This window comes from Nothoprocta perdicaria, unplaced genomic scaffold (assembly GCF_003342845.1).
Source record: "Nothoprocta perdicaria isolate Ctin4 unplaced genomic scaffold, notPer1 scaffold_185, whole genome shotgun sequence".
In the NCBI taxonomy this organism is placed as follows: domain Eukaryota; kingdom Metazoa; phylum Chordata; class Aves; order Tinamiformes; family Tinamidae; genus Nothoprocta; species Nothoprocta perdicaria.
In genome coordinates, this window is record NW_020455038.1 from 1,296,849 (window position 1) to 1,321,497 (window position 24,649).

The 24,649-nt window shown below is 48.2% G+C and overlaps 2 protein-coding genes across 4 annotated transcripts; one reads left to right on the forward strand and one right to left on the reverse strand.

The window, feature by feature from the left end:
• The first annotated feature begins 584 nt into the window (after nucleotides 1-584).
• On the forward strand, nucleotides 585-19,008 carry SVOP (SV2 related protein). Its single transcript, XM_026036716.1, has 16 exons — nucleotides 585-656; nucleotides 4,308-4,468; nucleotides 5,228-5,313; nucleotides 5,952-6,050; nucleotides 7,019-7,090; nucleotides 7,664-7,788; nucleotides 9,654-9,717; nucleotides 10,252-10,377; nucleotides 10,906-11,034; nucleotides 11,151-11,224; nucleotides 11,550-11,626; nucleotides 12,740-12,847; nucleotides 13,274-13,385; nucleotides 14,637-14,718; nucleotides 14,958-15,047; nucleotides 15,741-19,008. The coding sequence occupies exons 1-16, from the start codon at nucleotides 622-624 to the stop codon at nucleotides 15,945-15,947; spliced, it is 1,647 nt and encodes a 548-aa protein (XP_025892501.1). The 5' UTR covers nucleotides 585-621; the 3' UTR covers nucleotides 15,948-19,008.
• A 545-nt stretch (nucleotides 19,009-19,553) lies between these two features.
• Nucleotides 19,554-24,299, reverse strand: DAO (D-amino acid oxidase). Of its 3 annotated transcripts, none has more exons than XR_003248968.1 (11): nucleotides 23,882-24,299; nucleotides 23,682-23,796; nucleotides 23,260-23,336; nucleotides 23,109-23,174; nucleotides 22,793-22,847; nucleotides 22,208-22,312; nucleotides 21,884-21,966; nucleotides 21,424-21,541; nucleotides 21,111-21,203; nucleotides 20,625-20,960; nucleotides 19,554-19,838 (listed from the first exon to the last, which is right to left on the reverse strand). XR_003248968.1 is itself a non-coding variant. In XM_026036719.1 (10 exons), exons 1-10 carry the CDS (start codon nucleotides 24,073-24,075, stop codon nucleotides 20,835-20,837), a joined length of 1,032 nt encoding a protein of 343 aa, XP_025892504.1. In that variant the 5' UTR covers nucleotides 24,076-24,299; the 3' UTR covers nucleotides 20,623-20,834. The 3 variants fall into 3 exon arrangements, 1 of the variants encoding a protein (XP_025892504.1); XR_003248967.1 differs by having other exon boundaries at nucleotides 19,575-20,220; XM_026036719.1 differs by lacking the exon at nucleotides 19,554-19,838 and having other exon boundaries at nucleotides 20,623-20,960.
• Between the last annotated feature and the right edge of the window lie 350 nt (nucleotides 24,300-24,649).

A 24,649-nucleotide genomic window follows, 5' to 3' on the forward strand; every position in this document is an offset into this window, starting at 1 on the left:
CTGCAAAGGATTCTTCTGGAAATGCAGGCATACACTCAAACAGCTTATCCTGTGCAACCGAGGGAGAAGGTTTACAGGGTGCCAGAGTGACGGCAAATTTTCTTGGGTAATAAAATGAAGATGCTTTACAAAATAATTTCATTGTAGTCTGCAGTGTGCAGGCTTGGAGACATTGCTGCAGGAGAGGAACTTCCCCTGCGATCCTAGAGCATCCTCAGTAATCCCGTGCGATTTTCTGCCGAAATAAGCGGCTCTGCAGCTCCTTTGGGTGGGATTTGGGTCCCCCGAGGAGCCTTTGCAGCCTTCCAGGAGGCGGCTGCCTCCGAAATTGCTCCGTGCCGCTTCCCGCAGGGATGTCTCCGTGCGGTGACCGTGGCTGCGGCCCGTGACGGCAGCGTCCCCGAGGGCCGGCATCCCTTCCGTAGCGGCTCGGCGCCGAGGGGACGCGGGCGCTGCATCCCTGCCCGGCTGTGCAGGAAGGGGAGGGAGCTGCCGTGCGGAGCCGCGCGGAGCTGCGCGGAGCGCCGGGGCGGCCGCCGGAGCTGCCCAGCCGCCCCGCGGCGCCCGCCGTGCCCGCCGTGCCAGAGCGATGAGCGCAGCTCGCCCGGACGCAGCCCGGCAATGGAGGATGATTTATTCCAGCTGAGACAGCTGCCGTGAGTCGCGCCGGGAGGGGATGCGCGGGGCTGCTTCCAAGCGCGCCGCGGGGATGTTTGCAATGCCCATGATTCTTAAGGAAATTATTTATGGGAAGCATCCTAGGCCCCAGGAAGCAGGCCATTTTCCTTGTGCAGATGCCCGAGTTCAGCATCCTGGGGGCATCAAGGGGTTTATTTACCATAGAAACTCACCCGTTTCTTATTTTTACATGAACTCTACCATGGGGGGAAATAAGAAGGGGCAGAATAAAACCCTGGAAGTGGCAAAAGGTTTTGTGAGGGGTAACGCTACTATTGCATTTGCAAGGTGGATTGCATCCGTAAATAACGCGGGGCTCGGGAAGGCATCTTCCTTGGCTCTCTGCTCCGTGCCGGGGACCGATGGCACATCGCAGGCTTTATTGCAGAGACGTGCTCGCCGTGCACGCGATAATATCTGCTAACGGTTTGTTTGGGAGAAGCAGACATTGCTGCACAGGGAAAATGCTGTCATGTAGGGGGAACTCCTTGCTGTTGGCGGGTGATGCCTAGAGCTTGCAAAAAGGTGATAAAAACATTGCTGCCTTTAGCACTGACATCTCCGACTCATGAATGCAAAAGGTTTCCTTTAAAAATCTGTGCATTTCTCCTAATGCTCACTTATATGCTTTAAAATACGTTCGTATTTTTAAGCTATTGCCTCTGCAAGGCAAGGAATAAATACTTAAAACTGATTTAAAATATTAATAAGCTAATGCCAGTGAGAGAGCAAACGATCTCATAATATTTCTAATAAGTTGGGAAGATGGACATGAACTCCGGATATTTTAAATAATTGGTCCTGATGCATTCAGCTTGGCAATAAAAGGAAAGATGCATGATTTCATTAGAGCATTCTCCTCCAGTCATTTTTTTTTAAATAAAGCACTCAAAAAATACTCTAAAGTACCTTTCCATGTAGGTGTCATTAGACTTACTCACTAGAGTGAGATCTTGAAAACAAACGCAGGTTTGAAGTATCTCATCTGTGAAGATTTTTGCAGATAGGGAACAGTAAGGACCGTCAAGTCATTTCTTCATTTGCATTGATTTGTTTCATAGATCCTTAAGTGATATATATATATATATTTTTTTTTTCTTTCTAATTCCCCATGCTGAGCAATGGGGCCAGGTAGCTCCCTGCTCAGATTGCCATTGGAGTATTTGCAATTTTTAGACCTTTTTAGACCTTCACTATGCTTTGCATAGCATCCAGAGTCATTGCCTCCAAACTAAAAGTCTCTTTCAACATTTATTTGCAAACGTGAAGCCATAACACAGGGGTTTCATAATGAGGTTCCTTGCAGACAGAAAAGTTCTTATTATTTTGTGTTTATTTTGCTTGTGGTTTCAAAGGACACTGAGTAGGTACCAGCATAGGTTGTAGGAATGAATCTCAGTTATAATCCCAGGGAGTATCTGGTGCTTTAGACTCTCTGATATCTGGAGAGAGGATGTCTCTATATTGAAATGAACCTTGCATCAAGCTGTGAGACTGCTGATATGCAAGTAATGGTCCTTCTTAAGAAAATACATAAATACAAAAGTTTTCTTCACATATAGTTAAACCAGGTGCTTGTAAAGCTTTTGTTAATAATGTATGAGTGGTACTTTCATGTTAATTGCCTTTGTAATAAAATAGCATCCCATGGGCATATGAATTTCAGTGCTTGCTTGCTGAGACGATGTATTTGGTAGGTTGTATAAGATTACATCTTCATTGACAACTCTAAAGCAAGAATAAAAAGAATAATAATTACTTGAGTTTGTCCTGCAGGGTCAGCAAAACAAAATTTAAAGCAAGGTGGTTGTGCTGAGGTTAAAAAAAAATCAGAAAAAAAATTAACCCTGAGTTTCTGAATGGAGCTAAATGTGAACTCAGAGGACTTGCTTTGTTTATTCTTTTCTTGTAACTGAATGAAGGAACCTCCACGTATCCCTGACCAGCATGTGGGATACATCCCAGCTGCACGGCAGTCCGAGCGTGGCTTTCTTGCAGCTATCAAAGAGGCCTGGGGTTTTGTTCCGTGCACTTGAGTTTAGGTCATTGAGACGTCGTCTTTGAAAACAAAACCGTGTGACTGTCTGCCAAGACGCGAAGGCCAGAGAAAAGCCTTCTGTGTCCTGCTGCAGGTGAGAGTGCTGGCGATGCAGTGCAAGGCCATACAGATCTTGAAGGGCTCTGTGCACCTGAAAAGAAAAAAAAACATGCTGGAACATCTCAAAAGGCTGCAAATCAGTTCTCCTAAGAATAATTGACATCTGCACAAGCTGGCCACGCTTCCATATCTTTAGTTTCTCAGGATGCTGCCAGGATATCATTAGTGCGTGCAATTTCCCTGATGGGACGTGGTCAGGGCCGTCATGTATGTGCCGGGACTGGTAAACAACAGAACGTGTGTCCCTGGGTTTTGTGGCTCTGCCACAGGCAAAGCCTGAGCTGAAGGCAGGGGCTGGCTGTGCTGGGACTCCCCTGCTTGTGGACAACCTCGTGGATGACCAAGATACTCATTCCACCTCTCTCTCATTTATCGTTGGACCAAAACCCATTTACAGGAGCTTTATACATTGCCCATCCACTTGCCCTTATCGTAAGTATTGATCGTGTCACCAGCACTTGTAAGAGAAGATCAGAGGTGAGGCTTTGCCAAATGTGAGGGGTCTTTAGGGTCTCCTTTTAAAATGTCACACGTGTGTGTCGGTGAGTGGTCACCGCGGCTGCAAGGTACTGCAAGTCAAGTTGTGTTGACCTTCAAACCCAAGGATTAAACTGAAGTTCAAAACACTCTCTGCTAGCCTGGCGCTGAAAGGAAAATATTTAGTTATTGAACCTCAGAAGAGGCAGGAGCAAGACTAATTTAATCTATGTCTGTAAAAACTGCTTCGCTAAAGTCCAAGAAATTATCAGTTGCCAAGAGGAAAAAGTTGCGCTGATGTTACGGAGCCTGCAGATGAAGCGAGGGAAGCTTGAGGAATCTGCTACGTCAAATATTGTAGATCTGTGTCAAAATCTTTGTTTGGCCTCCCATAAATTAAATGTTGAAGGATGGATGCTGATCTTCTCTCCAAGCCCTGGCCAAGCGAAGAAGACATCAGCGGAGCTATGTAGGAAACCACTGGGAAAATGGGTGGAAATCATTGAGAACTATGTTCAGGCATATATAAGTACATCCAGCTATATATAAGTACATTCAGGTGTGTGTAGTATATTCCTCTGTGATGGACTTTGGTGCTCATGCATCCTGCATAGAGATACCATGGGGTTAGCCCTACGTTTGCAATTGACTTTTGGCATAATGTATGCTTGTCACCATATGAATGGTAGAGTAAATATTGCTTTCCACTAGGTATGTGAAGATATGGGGGCACATTTCATCTCTACTGCAGAAATAAACATTTGAAGCACACGTGTGGATGACATCCTGCTTGCACACACCACATAGCAATGTACTCCCAGTGTTCCCAAAGCCAGCAGCAACAAAAGGTCACTGTAGAAGCATTCTGTGTGAGTGTGATATGGAGTGGGCTGTGGAGAGGAACCTGACTGTTTGACATAAATATGGTTTCAGAAGGAAATACATCCCTGGAAGGGACACACCGTTGTATTAAATGTTGTTTCTTTATTCTTAGAGTGGTCAAGTTTCGTCGCACTGGGGAGAGCTCAAGGTCAGATGAGGATGCAATTTCAGGAGAACACGAAGTTCAGATTGAAGGGGTCCGGACAGAACTAGAGGCTGTCGAGCTCGAGGATGGAGCTGCAGTGCCAAAGGAGTTTGCCAACCCAACTGATGGTGAGCAGCATTCTGCTGGTTCTGGTTTTGCCCTAAGGAAAAGATGTGGCTTCTTCATTCCAGTCATGTATCAGCCAAGTGGGATACATTGGCTTTGGAGGAGTAAAAGATTCCCAGATCAAAGAAAGAAACTCTAAGCCAGGCTTATTATGTTGTACTTGAAAAGCATGATTTACCTGCATTGTCCTCCGAGGGTTGCTTTATGTGCTTGTTTTGATGTTATCAGGACTAGACACTTTCAAGGAGTTGTGTATCCAGTTGTCACCTATTTCACATAGGAGGTTTAGGTAAGTTCCTTCAGATCCAATCAGTGCTTCTAAAGCCGAGTTTCCTGGAGCAGTTACACGTGATTCACCTTCAAGGCTGAGCACGTGAAGCCTCTGCAGTGTTCCTGTTGCCCACTTGCCTAAAGGACAAGAGGGAGAGAGGAATGAACATCCAGACTTTGCCTTCTGATTAGGAGGGAGGTGCTGAGTGCCCTGAAGATAACAGCAATCTAAAAGATATCAGAAATGGTGTTTTGGTCTTAGCGTTCCAATAATTTGGAATTATTTTGTCTTTAGCGTGATCTTTAAAGAACAAAGAGAGTTGCCTGAGTAGGAAGTATATAAAAGCTAAGTATATATCTCAGTTATTTATTTTATATCTAAGTGGGTAACCCAATTAATAAGTAAATGCATTCATGGAAAATACTGTCTCTAGGTATGTCTTTTACTAGGAAAGGAATACACTTCTGCACTAGAATTGTTTTCTTTCTAGATACTTTTATGGTGGAAGATGCGGTGGAAGCGATTGGATTTGGAAAGTTCCAGTGGAAACTCTCTGTTATTACTGGATTAGCATGGGCAAGTTTGTTTCAAACTCAATTGCATGATCATCAGTTAGGGAATCCCAATGATTTCAAATAGTGTAGCCATTCTCTGCAGATAAAAAGTCCCCACATCGGCCAATTTACAAGATTTTTACTTGAAATTCTAAAATGACAGCTGGACTCAAAGTTGTTTTGTGGGGATAGTGAATAACTGGTTTCTCTTTGTTTAAAATTCTTACAAATCTTGGGTTTTTTTTTTTTTTTTTGTTTTGATTCTCTATTCCATATAGAGATTTTTGCTTCAAATAGAAGGGGTATTAGGCTACTCCTACAGGAGTAGATCTTGTTTTTCATCCACTCATTTTACCACATTGATCACATTAGCTAACTTCTCTGTTTTCTATATTAGTCAACATATCATTCTTGTAATCTGCTTCAGTTGAACAGCTACCCAGTACTTCTAGTTTTAGCCTGGACACCAGGAAAAGAAAACGGACTTTGTTTTCTCTTTTGAGCTACTTCTAAAGTGTTAAATGCTGTGTCTGCTGAAGTATATTTTAGGAGAACAGTATCTGGGGTGTAACAAGGGTAATTTCAAGATGTGTTGCTGACTGCTATGTCAATCTAATTTTCAGGTAGTTGTTTATTTTTGTTTCTTTTTTACCCTTCTAGATGGCAGATGCTATGGAAATGATGATTCTAAGTATCCTAGCTCCTCAGCTTCATTGTGAGTGGCGATTACCAAGCTGGCAGGTTGCATTGCTCACATCGGTAGGAAAATTAACTGACAGTTCCTGTGTTCTGTAAGGTTTTTCCACACATTGCTATTCAGAAATTATGCTTTATATTCCAAGGTTAAATCTCTTCATGGCCCTTGCAGATCGCCTTTGGCTCAAAATAATATAGGAGCCTTTTTAAAAAAATCGTGAAGAAATGAAACTAAGTGAGAACTGAGGAGATTTTCCAAGTTTCAGGCTCCACCTTTCATGTAATTTCTGGGAAATTGATCCAGACTCAAAATTCGATTCATCTGATCAATGAAAAAAAATAGTTGATAAGTTCTGGCCATCTTTTTTGAATTTTTTTCTCTTTTACTGCTTTTAAGTTTCCTCATATGTAGACAGATTGGGAGTCATGAGAGAAACTATGCAATTGCCTTTGGAGGTGGATGATCCGATGGCCTTTGCAAGCAGAGCTCTTAGAATATTACCAGGAAGAACAGTGCTCCGACGTGGGGGAACCTTCCCACCGTCTACAGTGCTGTTGTGTGGTGTGTACTTCAACTCATAAGACATTTCTTTTTCCTGTAGTTTGTGAGGCCAGTTGTATTATTATCTTAATTGGACAAAATGCTCGATAGATTTGAATCACCTACCGGTTATGTCTTTTCCCATACTTGAACCCAGCAACCACTGGAAATGGGGCCATCACTGGAAAAAGTTGAGAGATGTTGGTTTGAATGCTCCACTACAACTCCTCCTCCTGCCTGGGCAATAGCAAACTCCCTTTTAAATCAATACAAGTGAAGATAGGCTGAATGACTTGGGAAAATCCCACTATATGGATTGTCTTTGCTGGTCTCTACTGCAAAGGAATGGATGCAAAGCATCTCAACATTTTGTTGTACTGTTAATGCTTAAATTTCTTATTTTCATTGTAACGTTGTGTCTCTTTGCTGTCCTGTAGAAAAATTATCTTGTCTTTTTGTTAAAGGGAAGATTTTTTCTGGTGTTTCATAGGTGGTGTTTGTGGGAATGATGTCCAGTTCTACTCTCTGGGGAAACATTTCAGATCAGTATGGGAGAAAAACAGTAAGTCTCCGGGTCTTCATGAAATGGATTCCAGTATTGCTGCACTATGCATGTTTCAGTGCATGTTATTCACACATACCACAGTCCACATGCACAAAGTAGAGCTAAGTAGAGCCAGAACTGATACCCACTGAAAACAAAAAGAAAACAAACAAAAAATGCAAAACAAAAAAAGCGAAACAAAAAGACAGAAATTTGGGAGAAGTAGCAGAAAATCAAAAGTGAGAAAAATAAAGGCTAAAATAAGGAATGGCTTGACTGTATTACAAAGTGAAGTGGTTTTGTTGTAAAAGTCTCTAGGAGTCGAGGCGCAGTGCAGCCAGTCCCTGAGCAGTCTGTGTGTCCCGGTGGATGGATTCTGAGCTCGGGCACGTCCGTGCACCATCCACTGCTGCATCACGTGGCTGTTCTGGGGCCTCCACTTCCAGCATTCTTTGGGAAACTATTGGGATGGCAGAAATGGCATCCGGGAGGATTTTCTGCACTTGCTGGTTTTGAAACTCTAGTTTATATCTGGTGAATTTGCCTGACCATAGAGATTCTCTTTTCCCTCTGCTTGTTCATTAAATACAGGGGCTAAAGATCAGTGTGTTATGGACGCTCTACTATGGGATCCTCAGTGGTTTTGCCCCGGTGTACAGCTGGATCTTGGTGCTGAGGGGCCTCGTGGGCTTTGGCATTGGAGGGGTGCCTCAGTCGTAAGTAAATATTCACAAGTCCAAACTTGCTTTCTTTTTTGTTTCATTTTCAACAAATGCTTATGTCTAATTGAAGATAACCCTGTAGTGAGAGATGCCCCTGTACCTATTTTGCACTAAATATTTTGGAACTAGTGTATTAAACTTTGAGAAGACTTTGAATCAGTGAGGTGATCCCGATCTCTGTTGATAGGGCAGTTAATAAGGGACGCTGTGGACTTGCTGCAGGGTGGGCCAGGGCCTAAACACCAGCTGCTAGAGGAGTCCTGGTGCTTTGTAAGACTTTGCATTATTGTTCAACCAGAGCTTGGACTTTCACTTAGGAACTGAATTCCCAAACCCAGCAGCTCAAGCCTGGGACCCTTGAGATTATCTTGGTGGCTCAGACACAACCCTAATGCGAAGGTAGCAGCAGGTTATTCCTCTATCACTGCATTATTCCATTTCCTTAAGAGGAGGAGCTCGAAATTTTCCACTTAGAATAAATAGGTCTACTCTAAGCTTTCAATTATGAATGGAAAAGGAAGACTTTGTCTCTCTGTGTAGTCTTTTATTAATAATTGACATTTTGCCCCATGGAGGTGCTATTTCAGAGTCATAAGAGCCTGACTTTGATTGATAAGTTATAGACTTCTTCACAAAGCAAAGTAATATCCTGTCTTTTCTGTTGCCATTCCCAGTAATCCAGATAAAAGATCTGGAGCTCAGACGCAGCATCACAAAATTATTAATTTTCTTTTCTTGTTTTCCTGCCCTGCTTTAGGAGCTGCAGGAAGGAACAAAGCGTATGTACAATAGGAGAGTCCTTAGTCCACCTTAGACTGACTAGTGACGAGGCAGTTTCTGGCATGCGATTCCAAGTGAGCACGACCGGAGCGAGGCAGAACAACAAGGTGTCGAAGTTAGCAAAGCCTTAGGCTGCAAACACAGCTTAGTGCTGTTGCTCAGAGCCCCAGCAGAGCAGCTGCAGCTCGGCTGACTCCGTCACAGAGCAGTGGGTAGGGCACGGTAGCTGTGGGACCTACTGGGAGTCAAAGCAGAGGCAGTCACAGGATCTGGAGGAAATTCCATTGCTTTTAAGACTCCTTTTTTCTTGCTGTAACGATAATAGCAATTCCTTGGACAATAAATATATATGAAACAATAAAAATAACTTCTTTTATTTTTAAGTAGACTATATAGCATTTGGTATGATGGCTAAATTTGGATGGGATAACATGGGTATATTTATAAATTGTGTTACTGTATTCTGTAATGGGTAAGGACAGAGATATTATGAAAGATGCTGTTAAAAAGTATATACCTAAGAGTAGCAAATTAACTGATTACAGCAGATATCCCTTTATTTGCACATGTAGGAGCTGCACCTGGAAAGCTCTTGGTTTGCCTCCACTGGGAATCTTCTGTGAGATATTATGTAATACTGAATATGAATATTTACAGTACTAACATCCACCCTTGCAAAGATAGGAGCGTTCTCTTAACAAAAAAACAAACAAAGGAAAAACAATTCTATGCAGCACTCATTGCCCTGTGCTTTTTACTGCTGCAGTATATAAGGGACTCATGGCATGTGATTCTACTGCATTCTCCTCTTAATCACTGATTTAATGTAATATTGTGTGAGGTGATGAAGTCACAAGAAGGGAGCAAATTCTCTCCTCCATTGCAATGATGAACGGAAGGGGATTGTTCTGATGTAGAAAGGGGAGTCTGAACCAGCGTCCAGTCTTGCTGGCTCTGAGGGCTAGGAAGGATTTTATTTTACTACTCGGGTTTTGGCAATTATAATAAAAGCAGAACAAACATCTGAACATCTTGCAGTGTACTAACATGACATTTTTCTCAATGTTTACTCTTTTTAGGGTAACTTTATATGCTGAATTCCTTCCAATGAAAGCCAGAGCAAAATGCATTTTATTAATAGAGGTGAGCATTGTAGTTATGTGTACTGGTCCCTAGAGGGCCAAATTCTGCTTCGGGTTACATCCATTCAATCCCACTGGCTATAGAAATCTCACACCCAGCTACAATCAGATCCAAATCTTGCCACAATCCCTGGCAATTATAGCCATAGAGAGATTTTAATGGTCATTTTGCTTAAGAAAAGCCCGTGAAGAGCCTATTCCTTCTGAGAAGCTGCCTACAGTTAAACATGAGTGTTTAGAGACAGTCGACACCAGGTTTTCAGAACGGAGCTCCTGCTGCGGGAGAACAAACCTTTCCAAAGCGTCTGCCTTTCTGTTTGCACACAGGGGTGCCTTTAACACATATGCCACAGATATATTGGAAATATCTCTTGCATTTCTCTCTCTGTCTGTCTCTGGAGCACACGTTTTGAAATGTCACAAAGAAGGAGTCATTAATAGCCTTGCCTTTCCTCCTTCCATCTCCATGCTGCAGTGAGTCATGCAGCCCCGCAGTCTTACTCCCATTTGTGACTGTTTCTTTTCTCTTTGGCAGGTGTTCTGGGCCCTTGGGACGGTGTTTGAAGTCCTCCTGGCAGTGCTGGTGATGCCCACGCTTGGCTGGCGATGGCTGCTCATTCTTTCTGCCCTCCCGCTTTTGCTCTTCGCTGTCCTGTGTTTTGTAGGTATTCTTTTGGAGATGAATGCACAACCATTTCTCTAACTGAGGTGTTTAGCTGCTCTTAGTGTTCCCTAGGCACTGTCATTGTTTTTCAGGAATACCTGCAAACAGTTATACGGATGTTAACTTGTTTGCTTTTGAAAAAAATCCCCATTTTAAGTGATCTGCCCTGAATATTTTGTATTCCCCCGAGAACGTATAATATCGAGAAAAAAAAAAAAAAAAAAAAAAAAAAAAAAAGAGAGAGATTAGTCAAACCCTTCAGGAGTAAAAATGAGGTAACAGAAGGGGAAGATTTTGAATTGGAATTCCTCCTTTATGGTGAAAGTTATGGTTTCTTAAAACCTATTTTTGACAGTTGGCAGAGGGATAGTTCTCTGAGTCAGTTCGGATTGCTTCTGTAATCCTTTCTCCTGTGTGTGCTGGAGTCAATGAGATTACCCTCTGTAAGCCCCCAAGGAAAGGCCCCGGCTTGTTCGTTGGGGTGTTTTTGACACCGCTGTGCGTCCGATCTGCTTCCACACTCAGTGGCTGCCGGAGAGCGCCAGGTACGACGTGTTATCTGGAAATCAAGACAAAGCGATTGCCACTTTAAAACGGATAGCAACGGAGAATGGAGCTCCAATGCCTTTGGGAAAATTAATTATTTCTAGACAGGTACGTACAGGTAACAGACATATATGTCACAGTATTTTGTATTATCCCATGCAAGCCGTATTCCTCTGATGAAGACCTGTCAAAGCCCTGATCTGATTTCCATTTTTTTCCAACAGGAAGACCGAGGGAAAATGAGGGACCTTTTTACACCCCATTTTAGATGGACCACATTGTTACTCTGGTTTATATGGTAAGAAAGGATATAAATGGCTCCTTGCCAGCCCACTTCTAAATGGCTTTTAATGGTGCTGCTTTACAGTATCACGGCAATATAGTAACTTCCTCCTCAAAAAAAAAAAAAAAAAAAAAAAGAAAGAAAAAAAGTATTGATTTGTAATTTATTAAACCACCTAATCACTAGTATTTTAAGTCCAATTGCCTTTTCATTTTCTAAATGCTGATAGGAAATAGCTTTGAGGTAGCATTTCCTAAGACAGTGGGTTCAGTTTTAAACCCTGTTATTTACGACAGGTTTGTCCGGCTGAGAATTTCCTCTCTCCTTTTCTTCCTTGCAGGTTTTCCAATGCTTTTTCATATTATGGGTTAGTATTATTAACTACAGAGTTCTTCCAAGCCGGGGATGTCTGCAGCAGTGAGTACTAATCCATCTCTTCTTTCTAAATATGCCCTCTTAAGTGATGGGATGTCTTTTATTGGATCACCTTCTGCTGACAGTTTGGAAAACACTGTGGCTGCCAGGGCAAATTTTAAGACATGCATTTAAAAGGTTGCTTATTATAAACATTATTCATTCATTGTTCCTTGTTTCCTGCATAATGCAGAAAGGTCCTGCAGTGTCTCTGAAGCCAAATTGTGAAACTGCAATGCAACCTTCTAGGGAAATCTGCTAGAAAATGCATTCTTCTTTCTTGAGGAAAGGGTAATGGAATAAATGTAAGTTTCCAAATTCAGCAGGCCTAATTAGTTCTGAAATAGAGATAACTGCTGCTGCTGTCGAGCTCCTAGCTTCTCAAGATGGGAAGACCTGCTGAGAGAAGAGATAAGGCTGGGAAAGCAGCAGCAGTTCTGTTGAAGGTTTCTGCGTTCAAAAGTGCTTTGACTGCATCAAGAAGAGGCTTAAAAAGTTTGATTCCCTGGGGGAGATGTGGATGTATTCAGAGTACAAGTGATTAGTGAAAACTGCCTGGCAGTTGGAAAAATATGGAAAGAAGATGAGTAATACTGCAAGAGGAAGATGCAGATCCAGAGCGTGTACAGCAGTCTAATAGCTGTTTAGGGGTCTAGCTCTCGTGAGCATCACCAAAGCAGCATGCATTCTTTAAAAATACTTCTATTTATAAAGAAATAGTATTGTTCAGCCCTCAGAGTATAGATTAATGTTAATATCCCTATTTATTTAGGGAGAGACTGATTTAAAGGTGGTAATTCTGCTCACTATCATTATAGGCCTGTACTGTACAACAGCTAAACTAATGCAGATGACAAGAAAATAAAAGTTTTCATTCTGATAAGGATGCTTGTACAGCCCTGTCACAAATAAGACCTTTTATAAAGTGTTCAGCTCCAGCTCTGTCACTGATGTAAAACATACCTGCTGTGCAGCAGTGGCTTTTCACTACATCTGTTCTATCAGTTTCAGCAGCAAGACTAATAAAAGCGCAGCAGGAGCAGAGGGAGGTAAGCAGAGCAGACATTATTCAAAATATGTTTATGTTGTTTTTTTTATTCTCTCTCTCTCTCATAGTTTCCAGTAAAAGGAAAGCAGTTAAAGCAAAGTGCAGCCTGACCTGTGAGTATCTGACAGAGGAAGATTACACTGATCTGCTCTGGACAACCCTGTCAGAATTCCCAGGTAAATAGCAATAAAAAGCACCTGTGCTTCTTTGCTAGTAGCTCAGGATGGTTGCAGTGGGCACCAGTACAGAGAATAAAACATGCTCTTCCCCTATCCTGATACCAGTGTATTTCCTGCAGCTTTAGGGCTTCTTCCTTGGGCTACTTGGTGGGTGGATCCCAATACATTTATTGAGCCCCAGCGAGCAGCAGCTGTAGCTCTTTTGGCTGCCCATGTGATCCTTACAGATAAAATCACTGGTAATTGTTTTATGGAGCTAAAATGGTCTATCTGGCTACAGCTTCTATCTAAGCAGCATGCCACACATTCAGAGGAAGAATAGCAATTAAATCAAGGGGGCTGAATCATTTGATTTTTTTTTTTTTTTTAATTATTATCCATAAATGATTTGATTCCCCCTGGTCACTTCATTTCCTTCCATAGGTGTGTTAGTAACACTCTGGATTATTGATCGGATAGGCCGCAAGAAAACCATGGCCCTGTCCTTTCTGGTCTTCTCATTTTGCAGTCTTCTGCTGTTCCTCTGTGTTGGAAGGTAAGTCAAAGACAATTAACAACTGCTGTCGATTGATCTATGTTCTTTCCTGCTTGCGGCAGGAAGACTGAAAGTGATGATTTGAAAAACCAGCAGCTGGTCATGTTCTACTGGAAAAAAAGAAATAGAGGATGCTGTTAGATCTTGTTACTAGAGCTGTAAGGAGACTAAAGAAACAGGAGAGCAGAAATTCTCTCTATCCTATAATTTTGAATAACGAATAATTCGGAGGGGGGAATAAGAGCTTATATATGAACAGGCAGAAGACCTTGGGCAATCTTTTTTGTCTTACATGATGAGCCTAAGTAACTGCTTCACGTGCTGCTGTCTGCTATTCCTTGCCTAAGCTTTTCTCGGAGGACCCTATCCTAACCTCCAAGGTGATGCTTCCCAGTCAGGTCCTGCCTCTGTCTCCTGTTTAGCTGCTTCATTTGTTGCCACGAGTGGTCTTAGTGCTGAGGTGCAGTTATATGAGAAGCAGGAGGCCCAAGTGGGTGAGGCAGAAGTTTACCTAGAAGACAGTCTAGAAAACTGACACAACCCAGAAGCTGGTCACAGCACAGCTGGTGACCTTGGTGTTGTTGTGGCGGACACATGGGGCATGACTTTCAAAGGAACCTGGAGTCACATTTTGGTGTCTTCACTATTCCTGTGTTTCATGGATATATTCCAAAGGGTGAATCTATTGGCAGCTCTGCCCTTGAATCATAAAGATACCAAATTTCCCAATGAGTTTTGGGATTCTGTGTGTGGCTGCACGTGGTCTGAGTGGCACATGCAGTGATGGGTGAAGCTTGGGACAGGAGGACAAAGAAGTGACATGAGAGGCAGTGCAGAGCTCTCTGGATTGAACCTTTTCAGACACTATATGAATAATAGGCAAACCTACAAAACTACAGATATTTAAGTGATACCTAACTACATGCCTTTTGAAAGGAACTTGCAGTCTGATGCCTTTCTGATGTAGCCTGGTTTCTGCTAGCACTGCTCATATCTTAGGCATGTGCTGTTTATTTCAGTGGGCCACAACTGTCAGTTTGAATGAGTACAGCTCAAAAACTGATGTGTTTGTGGGGATGCAGGTTGTTTGGCATCATTGCTATATTAAAAGTCCAGGAAAAAATACAGTGTTCATTTAAAAATAAATAAGGATTCTTGCAAATTTAGCTTCCTTATTGCGCTTGCCTCCAAGTTAAGCAAACAGGTTGTATAGAACAATCCCAACCACTGCTCTCCTTTTTATTCTCACAGAAATGTTCTTACTGTGCTGCTCTTCATTGCAAGAGCTTTTATTTCAGGAGGATTTCAGGCTGCTTATGTTTACACTCCTGAGGTAAGGAGGTTGGTTTTTTGTCATGAGAATATTTAAGGGGTGTGAGAACATGGTGGGAAAGTCCATTTTTATGGAGTCTTCACAATGGACCTAACTCTGGATATAAGTTCACGACCTCATTGTAACTGTCTAGCAGAAATTTCTCTAGTACCACTCAGTGATATCTGTTGATTTAGGAGGTTGGAGGGCAGAGGAGAAGCTTCTCCCCTCGGATTAATGGGCTGATGTTTTGTTCACAGGTTTATCCGACAGCCACTCGTGCTTTAGGCCTGGGATCTTGCAGTGGCATGGCCAGAGTGGGAGCCCTCATAACCCCGTTCATTGCACAGGTAAAAAAACTCTCTCCTCTGGAGCCTGTAGGTGCGTGAAGGTGACAGAAAGAGATCCTGTGGGCTGAAAACCTTGGGAGGAGGCAGCAAGAGCCAGGTAGGAGGCTTGGAGGAGTCTGGCTCTGCAGGGACAGGACTTGGGAGCCTTGCTCCAAAGCAGCAGCTCTGCAGAAGGCTGGCTGGAAAAAATCACAAATTCTTACATTTGTTAATCAGTCAAATGTGGTGATAGAAAAGGATATTGTGAAAAACAATGTAAAGGAAAATTGGATTTAGGAAGAAGGAGATCTTAGGCAGAGGGGAAGACATAATTCAGGATGAGGAAGCTCTTGCTGCCCTGACAGAAAATTGCTCTTGCGAGAGACTCCTCCTAAGAGCCGAACTCTTCAGGAAGAGACTCATGGAGAAGGATCCAGACACTGGCTCCTTTGAGAGCTCCTGAACTGCTTCCTTAAATCTTGTCTAACACATAAGGGCAACAGCACTGATGGCACCTGTTGTCTGGGATATTTTACTAGTGTTTAAAGCTATGTGTAATCTTTGAAGAGGTATATTTGAAATATTTAGATTTTTTTCCGATAGAGTAGCTAAAATTTGTACCACTACAAGAGTGTTTGTGGGGTGTGTTTGTTCTTTTCTCTGTGCCAGGCTCAAGGGTGCTCTCCTGTGTTCCCTGCCCTTCTCCTCCCGCAGGTGATGCTGGAATCCTCTGTCTACTTAACGCTGGCTGTTTACAGCGGCTGCTGCCTGCTGGCAGCTCTGGCCTCCTGCTTCTTGCCCATCGAAACGAAAGGCCGGGGCTTGCAGGAGTCCAGCCACCGGGAATGGGGACAGGAGATGGTCGGGAGAGGATCTCATTCCCCCGGGGTCGCCAGGTCGGACTCTGGATCACAGGAATGACGGGATGTGAAATCCTGCCGGCAGGACGGCTGGTGCGAGCGAGGTGTTTCACAGAAAACCAAGCCCTGGGCACAGGGAGCGGATCCTACTGTCACTGCCATGTCCCACACTGCAGGAACTTGGGGTCGAACCAAAGCAAGTTGTGTTTCGACTGCTCTTTGCTCATAAAAAAAAATACATTTCTGTATTGAGGCATTTGATCCAGATATCATTTCAAGTTTAGCAGGAGGGGTTTTTCTCAAGTCTGTTGTGCCTGCATGGTCAGCTATTCAGCTTAAAATGTCCCGTGTCAAGCAAATAGCTAACTGAATGCAACTCAGTATAAGCTGTAACTAAAATAATGTACTCTTGATGCCTAAAAGCAAAAGATTAATATTTATTGTGTACCTGGCATTGAATACGGTGGATTCCATACACTACAGAATAGATTTTATGAATTAGATACCTGCCTTGCACTTTTTAGCCATCAAGCACCACAAGGAAATGTGATAACAGCAACCAACCACCGCTTTATAGTTCCCTTGCTTACGAGCTCTGTTCCTTGGGAACTAAGGCACTGCAAAAGAGATTGCTTGGCACCCGTTTTCTGAATGTTTCTCCCATCCAAGGCAGGTAGTTTGCATCAGTGAGGAGTGGTATTTGCTGCAAGGATGGAATGTTATGTAAGAAATATAAATTCCAGTGGTTTGGAGCAGAGTTTGACTTCTCTAAGTTTGCCAGCAACACGGAGCGCTCCTGGGTGCCGCGTGGTGAGGATTGTTTCAGCTGCACTGCTGTCACTGTGTGTGCAGACACACACTGGGGTTTTCTGCATGGGCCCACGTGTTTCTGCTCCCTTTCCTACGTGTGTCCTGCAGCGGTGTGGCCAAAACTCTCGATACAGACGCCTCGATGTGCACAGCTGCTTGTAGCAGGTTGGATGGAGCCGCCTTCACGTGTCTCCGGCCAGAAGCTGGTTCCCGACAGCCGGGCTCTTCAGTAGCTGCAGATTGTACGTGGACTGTGAGGTCAAGCTGGTAACGCAGGAATGTGGTCGGGATCAGGAATCCCGGGAAGAGCTGCACCACAACCATCCTTAGACGAGCGTCTTGGCTCCTTCGCATCTTGCCCCAGAGGTGACATGGGTGCTGCTGCTCTTGCTGGCAGAGGTGACGGAGCTCAGGTGAGGCCAAGTACACTTCATACCTGTGTGCACCTCTTGCTTGTCAGAGATCTGTCAGGTTGTGGAGGTTGTGGACATGCAGGGAGGAAATGGAGATCTTCCTCATCCACGCGTCTCGGTTTATTTTCAGGAATCCAAACTATGGAACACAACCAAATGCAAGTGAGATGGACTAAATGCTAATCGCCAAGCTGAGGGAAGCAATACATTTTTAATTATACGTGTGGTCGGTTGTTTCATAAATATAGGTAAGAGTGCAACAAATTTTGCACTGTGAAATATTTAAGGTATTCTGGGAACCAGGTCCCCTTTCTCCGGGGCAGGAATAGGTCACTGAGTCCGTAGTCCGTGTGTGTGCACGACAAACAAGCACAGTCAGGGTTCAGCTTTCACTGGGGCTCTGTGACACTGTAGTGCCGTGTGAGATGTGTTATCCAAGAGGTGTTAGGCTGCGTGTAGCCCTGAAGGAAAGGGACGAGTGCATGATTCCTTAAAGAGCCTGGGGAACCTCAGACTAACAAGAAAGGCCAAAGAGATTGTTAACATGGTGTGTGTGGGTATCTTCTGCTGGGAAAGGCTATGTTTTGACAAAGCACTGAAGTGACTTGTGCATCTGCTGCTTTGTGACAGTGACTGCAAAGGACTCCCGAAGCAGTCGATATGGGCAAGTGTTTCATTTTCAGTCACAGGAAAATGTAATGCAGCCCTTGGGGGCTCCGTAGGGGATCCCACCTCCGGGGGCCTGGGGAGGCTGCAGCCCCGGGTTGAGTTTCGTTATCTCTGTCTCTGCCCCGTGTGCAGAAGCCCCAGGAAGGCCGGGCCTGGCTGGTCTGCAGGAAGAGCAGGAATTAGTCCCCAATACCCGCCTTGTGTCCCCAATAACTCCCTGTGTCCCCCCTCCTGCCAGGCTGCCCCGGGTGCTCTGTGCAGCTGGGGTCTTCCCAGCCCTGCTGCTGGGTTGCCCATTACCCAGGAACTCCCTCAAAATTCTGCTTCTCCAGGGTCCACGTGCTCACCTGGCTTCCTTCTTTACTTTTATTTAACAGTTTTAAAAGGCTGCATTGCAATGGCCTTCAAAGTCTGCACTCGGTTTTGGCTGAAGTATATATGTCTAATAAAGTGGTGCATATGTATACTTCAAATAAAATATTTCCCAGGTAGATGTATATGCAATGCAAAGCCTTTTCATCCTGTTGAGTAATTCGGTTTAAACCTGTGACATTTACAGTATTAAAAAGAGAAAATGGAAGGCATTTTTGCCTTTCACTTTATATAAATTCTGCATTGAAAAGAAAAGGAAAAAAATGTATATAACGCTATGAATGCCGAGCTCGGCCCTGCTGAGACAGCTTCGCGTTCCAGGTTTTTCATTTAAGGATAGTGATGCCTAAAGCATGATCCAGAGCTCCCTGAAGTCTGAGCGTTCCAGTGACATTCATGGGCTTTGGATCTGCCCTTGGCAGCTGATCCCGCATCCCCAAAATCCCGAGGAGCCTCTGGGGCTGCTTGAGAGACAGAGCTAAGCTCAGGTTTGGCAAGTCCTGGAAATCATCACTAAGAGAAGGACATTTTAGAGCGTTCACTGAAAAAGCTGAAGAACACTTGGCTGATGCACAATAGCCTATAAATAATCACAAGTCATATTTTGTTAATATGGCAACACCGTTGATGTATATAATAAGCTTCCAAAGATTGTTTTACACTGTCGAGTATTTTTCACTGATGAAAGAATTACTATAGTAGCTTCATTTAAAACACTAAAGAGAGGTAATTTTGAATTAAAATTGAGAGCAAACAGGACTGTGTGATTCGGAGATTTGTTCGCTGTCCAATACATTAATGTGCCACGCTGTTGTGGGAAAAGTGATTCTCCAAGTGTGCTTTGACGGAATGATTTCGTGTTCCTAACTGCTTGCCGGAAGAACGTGGAATGTTTTCTCGTGTTTGAATGTACAGTTTCTAAGCTGGGTACATTTTAATGTTTAAAAACTTTGTGTATATGAAGCTTGTTGTAAAATACTCCTTTTGTTCTTATGTTACCGACGCAACACTGGATAGGTGAATTCCACACTAGATATTTTATGTTGAATAAATAAATAGTTTTTGCAGTAAAAAGGCTCTTGTCCCAGAGGCTGGTGGGGAGGGGCAGTAAGTGCCTGGGTTTTGTCCTGCCCGGAGGTTCCCCCGGCTCCTGCTCTGAGGACTTGGCCCCTGTGGAGATTCCCATTGCTGGGAATGGGAGCAGTTGGAGCTGCGGAAGGGCCTGGATTGCGGTGCGTAGGCGCTCGGTGTTTCCCCAAGCTCTGGGGTCCCTGTGGTTCCTGTTCCCTGGGCTGCCCAGGATATGAAGCCCTTCTTCCCACAATGCAAAATCTTTAGGAAAAGAAAGCAACGTGGCCAGGGAGCTTTGAATACCACTTTTATTGCTGCCTCTATTAAACTGTGGTGACAAGAAAATAAGCAAAAGCAGAATGCAAATAAAATTCCCCACCTACTCCTTTCTACGTATCTTTTTTCCAAGACACGATCCATGGCCATGCCCCGCGCGGCCCCTCAGGCTCTAGCTGAGTCCCCAAGGCCTCCTCTGGCCTGGCCTGGCCAGCATTAGCCCTTGGGAAGCGGCCTCGGCTGCGGGATGGGCGGACAGATGGACAGACAGCACCATCCTCAGCACCTCATACGCGGAACGGGTGAAACGGAGCGGCTGCCATCCCGCCAAGTGGTTTCTACTGAGGTGACACCACAGACCATTAGGTTTAACGTTATTCATTAAGGCACTGTCTCCAGCTATTGCCCCTGTTCCCCCCTCCCTGGATTTTGTGGCTTTGGGGTGAGCACAACCATAGGTGAGCTGCGGCTCCAAGTCGGAGCCGCTTTGCCAGGCAGCCTCGCGTCCCGACGTCCGCCTTGGGCAGGCTGCCCTCGGCTCCGAGCCTTTTCCATGCGGGACAGCTTTGGGAGCGGGAGCCGGGGCTGCGGCGGTGCCCGCGAGCGGCTCCGGCTGCTGCTCCGGCGCCTCTCCAGGCTGAGCCGACGGGAAGCTCGAGTGCGGGCGGGAGTTCTGGAGGCGACTGCAGCTATTTCGCACATGTTCTCTGCTATATATAGAACCTGGCAAACGCAGGGGCCTCAACGTCCTCCTCTTGCTGCTAAAAGCACCGCTCGGGAAGCCTGTTTTAGGGAGCCGGGCGCTGCCTCTGCCAGACAGCTACGCTAAGCAGGTGCTGCAGCCCCGGCTCCTGTCCCCGCGTGAACCTCACAAAGTGCCCGCAGCCAAAGCAGCTGCTTTTGGGTCCGTGCTGCCTTCCCAGGAGCTCCAGAGCTCTGTCCCGCTAAGGAGCTTTCCCTTCCTGGGGGAGCTGGCAAATCCCATCAGGAGCCGGGAGCCTGCGCAGCCGGGGGGGTCGCAGGTGCCTTCCAGCCCCTTCCCCTCGCGCCCAGGACCCGCAGCCGCGATGTGAGCCGGGCCCTGCCCGCCCTTTGCAGACGGATCCCTGGCCACGAGCGCAACTCACCACAGAGCAACAGTCTGTATCTTGAAGCTCTCGCTCCGCACAAGCCGAGCGAGGCCGGGGCGGAGGGAAGGTTGGTGACAGCCGCAGAACAGCCGCGTGCTGCAACGGAAGGGTGCCGCGGGGCGCAGCCACGGGTGATTTGCCTCTGCTTTCCTCCTACGATTCCTAAGCTACGGCTGCTAAAGCGGGGCGGGTGGACGGGCGGGCAGCTCAGAGGCGGGCGGCGCGGAGCGGCAGCCTCTCCTGCAGGATGTTGCTGCAGAGCCGGGCCGCAGCCATGGCGCAGCCCCAGTGGATGGTGATGCCGAAGCCGCCGTGGCCGTAGTTGTGGATCACCTGCGGGAGCGGGAAGGGGTCGGCACGGGGAGCAGCCGGGTGGCCCCAAACTCCCCATTTTCCAGCTGCCTTTCCCAGCACAGAGCTCCAGGAGGCTCTGGAAGGAAGAAGCAGCTTTGCTGCCGGAACCTTCCCGGCCTGGCGCGGTACCTCGGAGCGCCCGGGCCCGACGGCCTCCCTCTCCAGGCGAACGCTGGGCCGCACGGGTCTCAGGCCGCTCCACTCCTCCACGATGGGTGCATCCTGCAGGGCAGAGCACGGGAGCACAGTGCCAGCCGCTCGTGGGGCCGCCCCGTGCTGCATGGGCAAAACCCATCCTCGCTGCGAGCGCAGCAGCACCGGCACGTCTCTGAGCACGAGCAGTGATGGTTCGGAGAGCTCCTCTGTGTCCCCTCGTGTGCTGAGGGTGCCCTGTGTGCGTCTGAGCCTCCTGTGAGCCGGTGCCCGGGGCTCAGACACCCACCTGGAGCGCAGGCAGCAGCCGGCAGCAGCTCTCCCAGATGGCCCTGTGGTCCTGGGCGCTGTTCTCCTCGCTCCAGTTGCCCAGCTGGTTCACGCCTCCCAGCACGGTCACCTCGCTCCTGCAGCGGGATGCGCAGGGGACATGGGGACTGTGGGGACTCTCGTGATGCGGCTCCCGGGTTGGCTGCTCGGCCCCAAGAGCCCAGTGCTGGCGTTGACTCCAGGGGAACGTGACCATTCCGGGAGCCCCGGGCTCGCTAAAGTCCCAAGGCAGCTTCCCTGCGGATGGGGCTGGGAGCAGGGATACCTCCCTGGGATACCCCGCTCTGGAGCCGAGGGGATTGCAACTTGTGCTGTGTGTAGTGACCAATTGCCTAATCCTGAAATGTTAGTGCCACAGGAAGCGCCAGAAATGCAGCTCTTAAAAGCCCTCCTCGTGGCCACAGTGGAGCAGATCTTACCCTGGGATGATGTAGGGCGAGTTGTAGATTCCCGACTCGAGGTCGTGAGTTATGATGAAGTGCTTCACCCACGGAGCCCGCACCTGGGGGGCGAGGCGGCAGAGTCGCACGGACGCCAGGGACACAGCACAAAGCACCGGGCGAGCTTTTTTGCATCCTTTTATCAATACTGTTAAGTCTCTGGCCTCCCTCCCGAGAGGGGAAATAGCCGAAGCCTGGCGATCCCGAGCGCAGCGGGAAGCGATGCCAGTTTGCCGCCCCGAGGCCGGCGGGCAGGCGGTTTTTACACGAGTGCTTTTTGCCGGGGATGAGGCCATGTCTCACCTTTATGACCTGCCCGCGGCCGGGCTGCAGCGCCGGGTCGGGCTGCAGGTCCCCCGCGCGCACCCCGGTGCAGTTGATGACCACGTCGGCGCCCTGGTCAAACAGCTGCGGAGAGACGGGCACGGAGCTGCCCGCGGGCACCGGCCCCCGCGGCGCCGAGCACGGCCGCTGCGGCAGCTCCCAAACACTCCCCATCTCCCGAACGCACCCGCAAACCTGCGGGTCCCAACGCTCCCCATCTCCCGAACGTGCCTGCAAACCTGCAGGTCCCAACGCTCCCCATCTCCCGAACGCGCCCGCAAACCTGCGGGTCCCAACGCTCCCCATCTCCTGAACGCACCCGCAAACCTGCAGGTCCCAATGCTCCCCATCTCCCGAACGCGCCCGCAAACCTGCGGGTCCCAACACTCCCCATCTCCCGAACGCGCCCGCAAACCTGCGGGTCCCAACGCTCCCCATCTCCCAAACACTCCCGCAAACCCGCGGGTCCCAATGCTCCCCATCTCCCGAACGYGCCYGCAAACCTGCGGGTCCCAACACTCCCCATCTCCCAAACGCGCCCGCAAACCTGCGGGTCCCACGCACCTCCTGGAAAGATTCAACCTTCTGGTGGAAGAACTTCACTCCCCTCTGCATTAACCTGCAGGGACAAGTTCACTTGTAAAGCAAAGCCAGTAAAGCAGGTAAAAGCCCACCGTATTGCCCAAATTTGCCCCTGGTTCTGGGCTCTGACCCCTGTTCCACTTCCTTTCACCCTCAACACGACCCCTGTCACCCACTGGCTTTGCCTGGGGGGAGCCTGGTGAGGAGGATGAAAACTGATGTTTCCCCCCACCTATTTCTGGGGCGGAAAAAATGGGTGGGAAAAGGCAGTTCTTATTCCTCGGCGCGAGGTGCTCACCTCTTGGTGAGCCAGGGCAAATACCTCCTGCCCTCCAGCATGAGCGCCGTGTTGAACCAGCCATAGCTGCAGGCGAGCACCGGGAGGAAGCAGAGCGGCCGTGAGGAGCCCCTGCGAGGCTGCGCCGCCCCGGGAACGGCGCCGAAAATACCTGTAGCCAGGGAAGAGCTCGAGCTCTCGCGGTGTCAGGTGCCGGAAGCCCAGGACTATGTCCTTCCAAACGGGGTCCTGCAAAAGGCCGAGGAGTTTGGAACTCGGTAACAGAATTAAACCACCGTGGTGGAGACACAGGGATATAAGAAAGCAGAGGGAGGAGAGCAACATAGGGACATCTCTACTGCACAGACACCTTTGCTGCCTCTGCCATATGGCTGGGGTCTGACTGCATCAATTCACAGATCCTCTGCAGCCAGTGTCAGCCCTTGGAGGGCTCAGCCTTCCCTTTCACAAATATTCCACTGAGAAAACCAGGAAACATGGAGCTCCAGGAGATCCTCTCTCCCAACAACCCGCTGGAGGTTTCGCACGGGCCGCAAGCATCACCCTGCTCGTCCCCATCAACCTGCTCCTTACCGGGACGGGCTCTTTGAACAGGTTGTAGCCAGACACCAGGAAGAGCCCCATCTCCTCGGCCTCCGGCGAGCCCACGTGCCCCAGCAGGTACTCGAAGGTCTCCTTGTTCCAGAGCCTGCGAGACAAGCGCGAGGCGCAGCGTCCCGCGCAGCAGCCCTCGCGTTCCCCTGCAAACGTGGCGCGGCGCTGGGGGCACTCACGTCTCCTGGGGGCCGCGGCCGTGCAGCGCGTAGGGCTGCCAGAGCCCCACGGCGCCGTCGCTGGCGGTGCGCGGCGAGAGGCGCTCGGCGTGCACGGCGAGCTGCAGCGCGGGCGCGCGCGGGCCGCACTGCTCCAGCACGCACAGCGCCGTGGAGAGCCCCGCCACGCCGGCGCCCACCACCGCCACGCGCATCGCTCCGTTGTTTACTACCCGCGGGGCAATAAATAAATTAAATGCCCCTTTTTTTTTGCGCTGGCGAGGGGTGTGCGGGCAGCGTCGCGCGGCTTGCGCGGGCTCCCTCGGTACAGCCTGTTTACAAAGGCACTGCGGTCCAAGGTTTAAGGGCCTGGGCAGAGGGGCCGCAGCCGGGCCCGGCGCGGGGTCAAAGTCCGTGTCCGGGCTGTCCGGAGCCGCCAATCCCACGGGCAAGGCGGCGGCTGCGGCCCACGGGGACAGAGCGGCCCGGCCCGGCTGGGGGCCACGGGCCCCACACGCCGCTGCCGGGATGCGGGGGCAGCCGCGATGCCCGGCGCTCATTCTCGCTGCTGCGCGGCCACCAAAGGGGGGGTTTTGGGGGGCCGGTTCTGGCGTTGGCGCTGCATCCCCAGCCCGGGCCCCGCGTGCTGCCTGGCCGAGCCTTCCTCCCACACGGACACGGCTCCGGCCTCGCCGGGACCGCCCGGGGCAGCGGGGGCCCAGGGGACCGCGGGCCGCCCGGGGACCGCGAGGCGGGCGGAGCCGGAGGCCGAGCCCCGCGGCGGAGCCT

Excerpts from the sequence above, each read along its gene's own strand:
- SVOP (XM_026036716.1), top strand. The coding sequence starts at position 622 with ATGGAGGATGATTTATTCCAGCTGAGACAGCTGCC. Across the intron at positions 10,378-10,905 it reads TCTTCGCTGTCCTGTGTTTT|TGGCTGCCGGAGAGCGCCAG; the intron begins GTAGGTATTCTT and ends TTCCACACTCAG. Across the intron at positions 11,225-11,549 it reads TTGTTACTCTGGTTTATATG|GTTTTCCAATGCTTTTTCAT; the intron begins GTAAGAAAGGAT and ends TCTTCCTTGCAG.
- DAO (XM_026036719.1), bottom strand. The coding sequence starts at position 24,075 with ATGCGCGTGGCGGTGGTGGGCGCCGGCGTGGCGGGGCTCTCCACGGCG. Across the intron at positions 22,848-23,108 it reads TTGCCCTGGCTCACCAAGAG|GTTAATGCAGAGGGGAGTGA; the intron begins GTGAGCACCTCG and ends TTGTCCCTGCAG. Across the intron at positions 20,961-21,110 it reads TCGGGCCCGGGCGCTCCGAG|GTGATCCACAACTACGGCCA; the intron begins GTACCGCGCCAG and ends CCGCTCCCGCAG.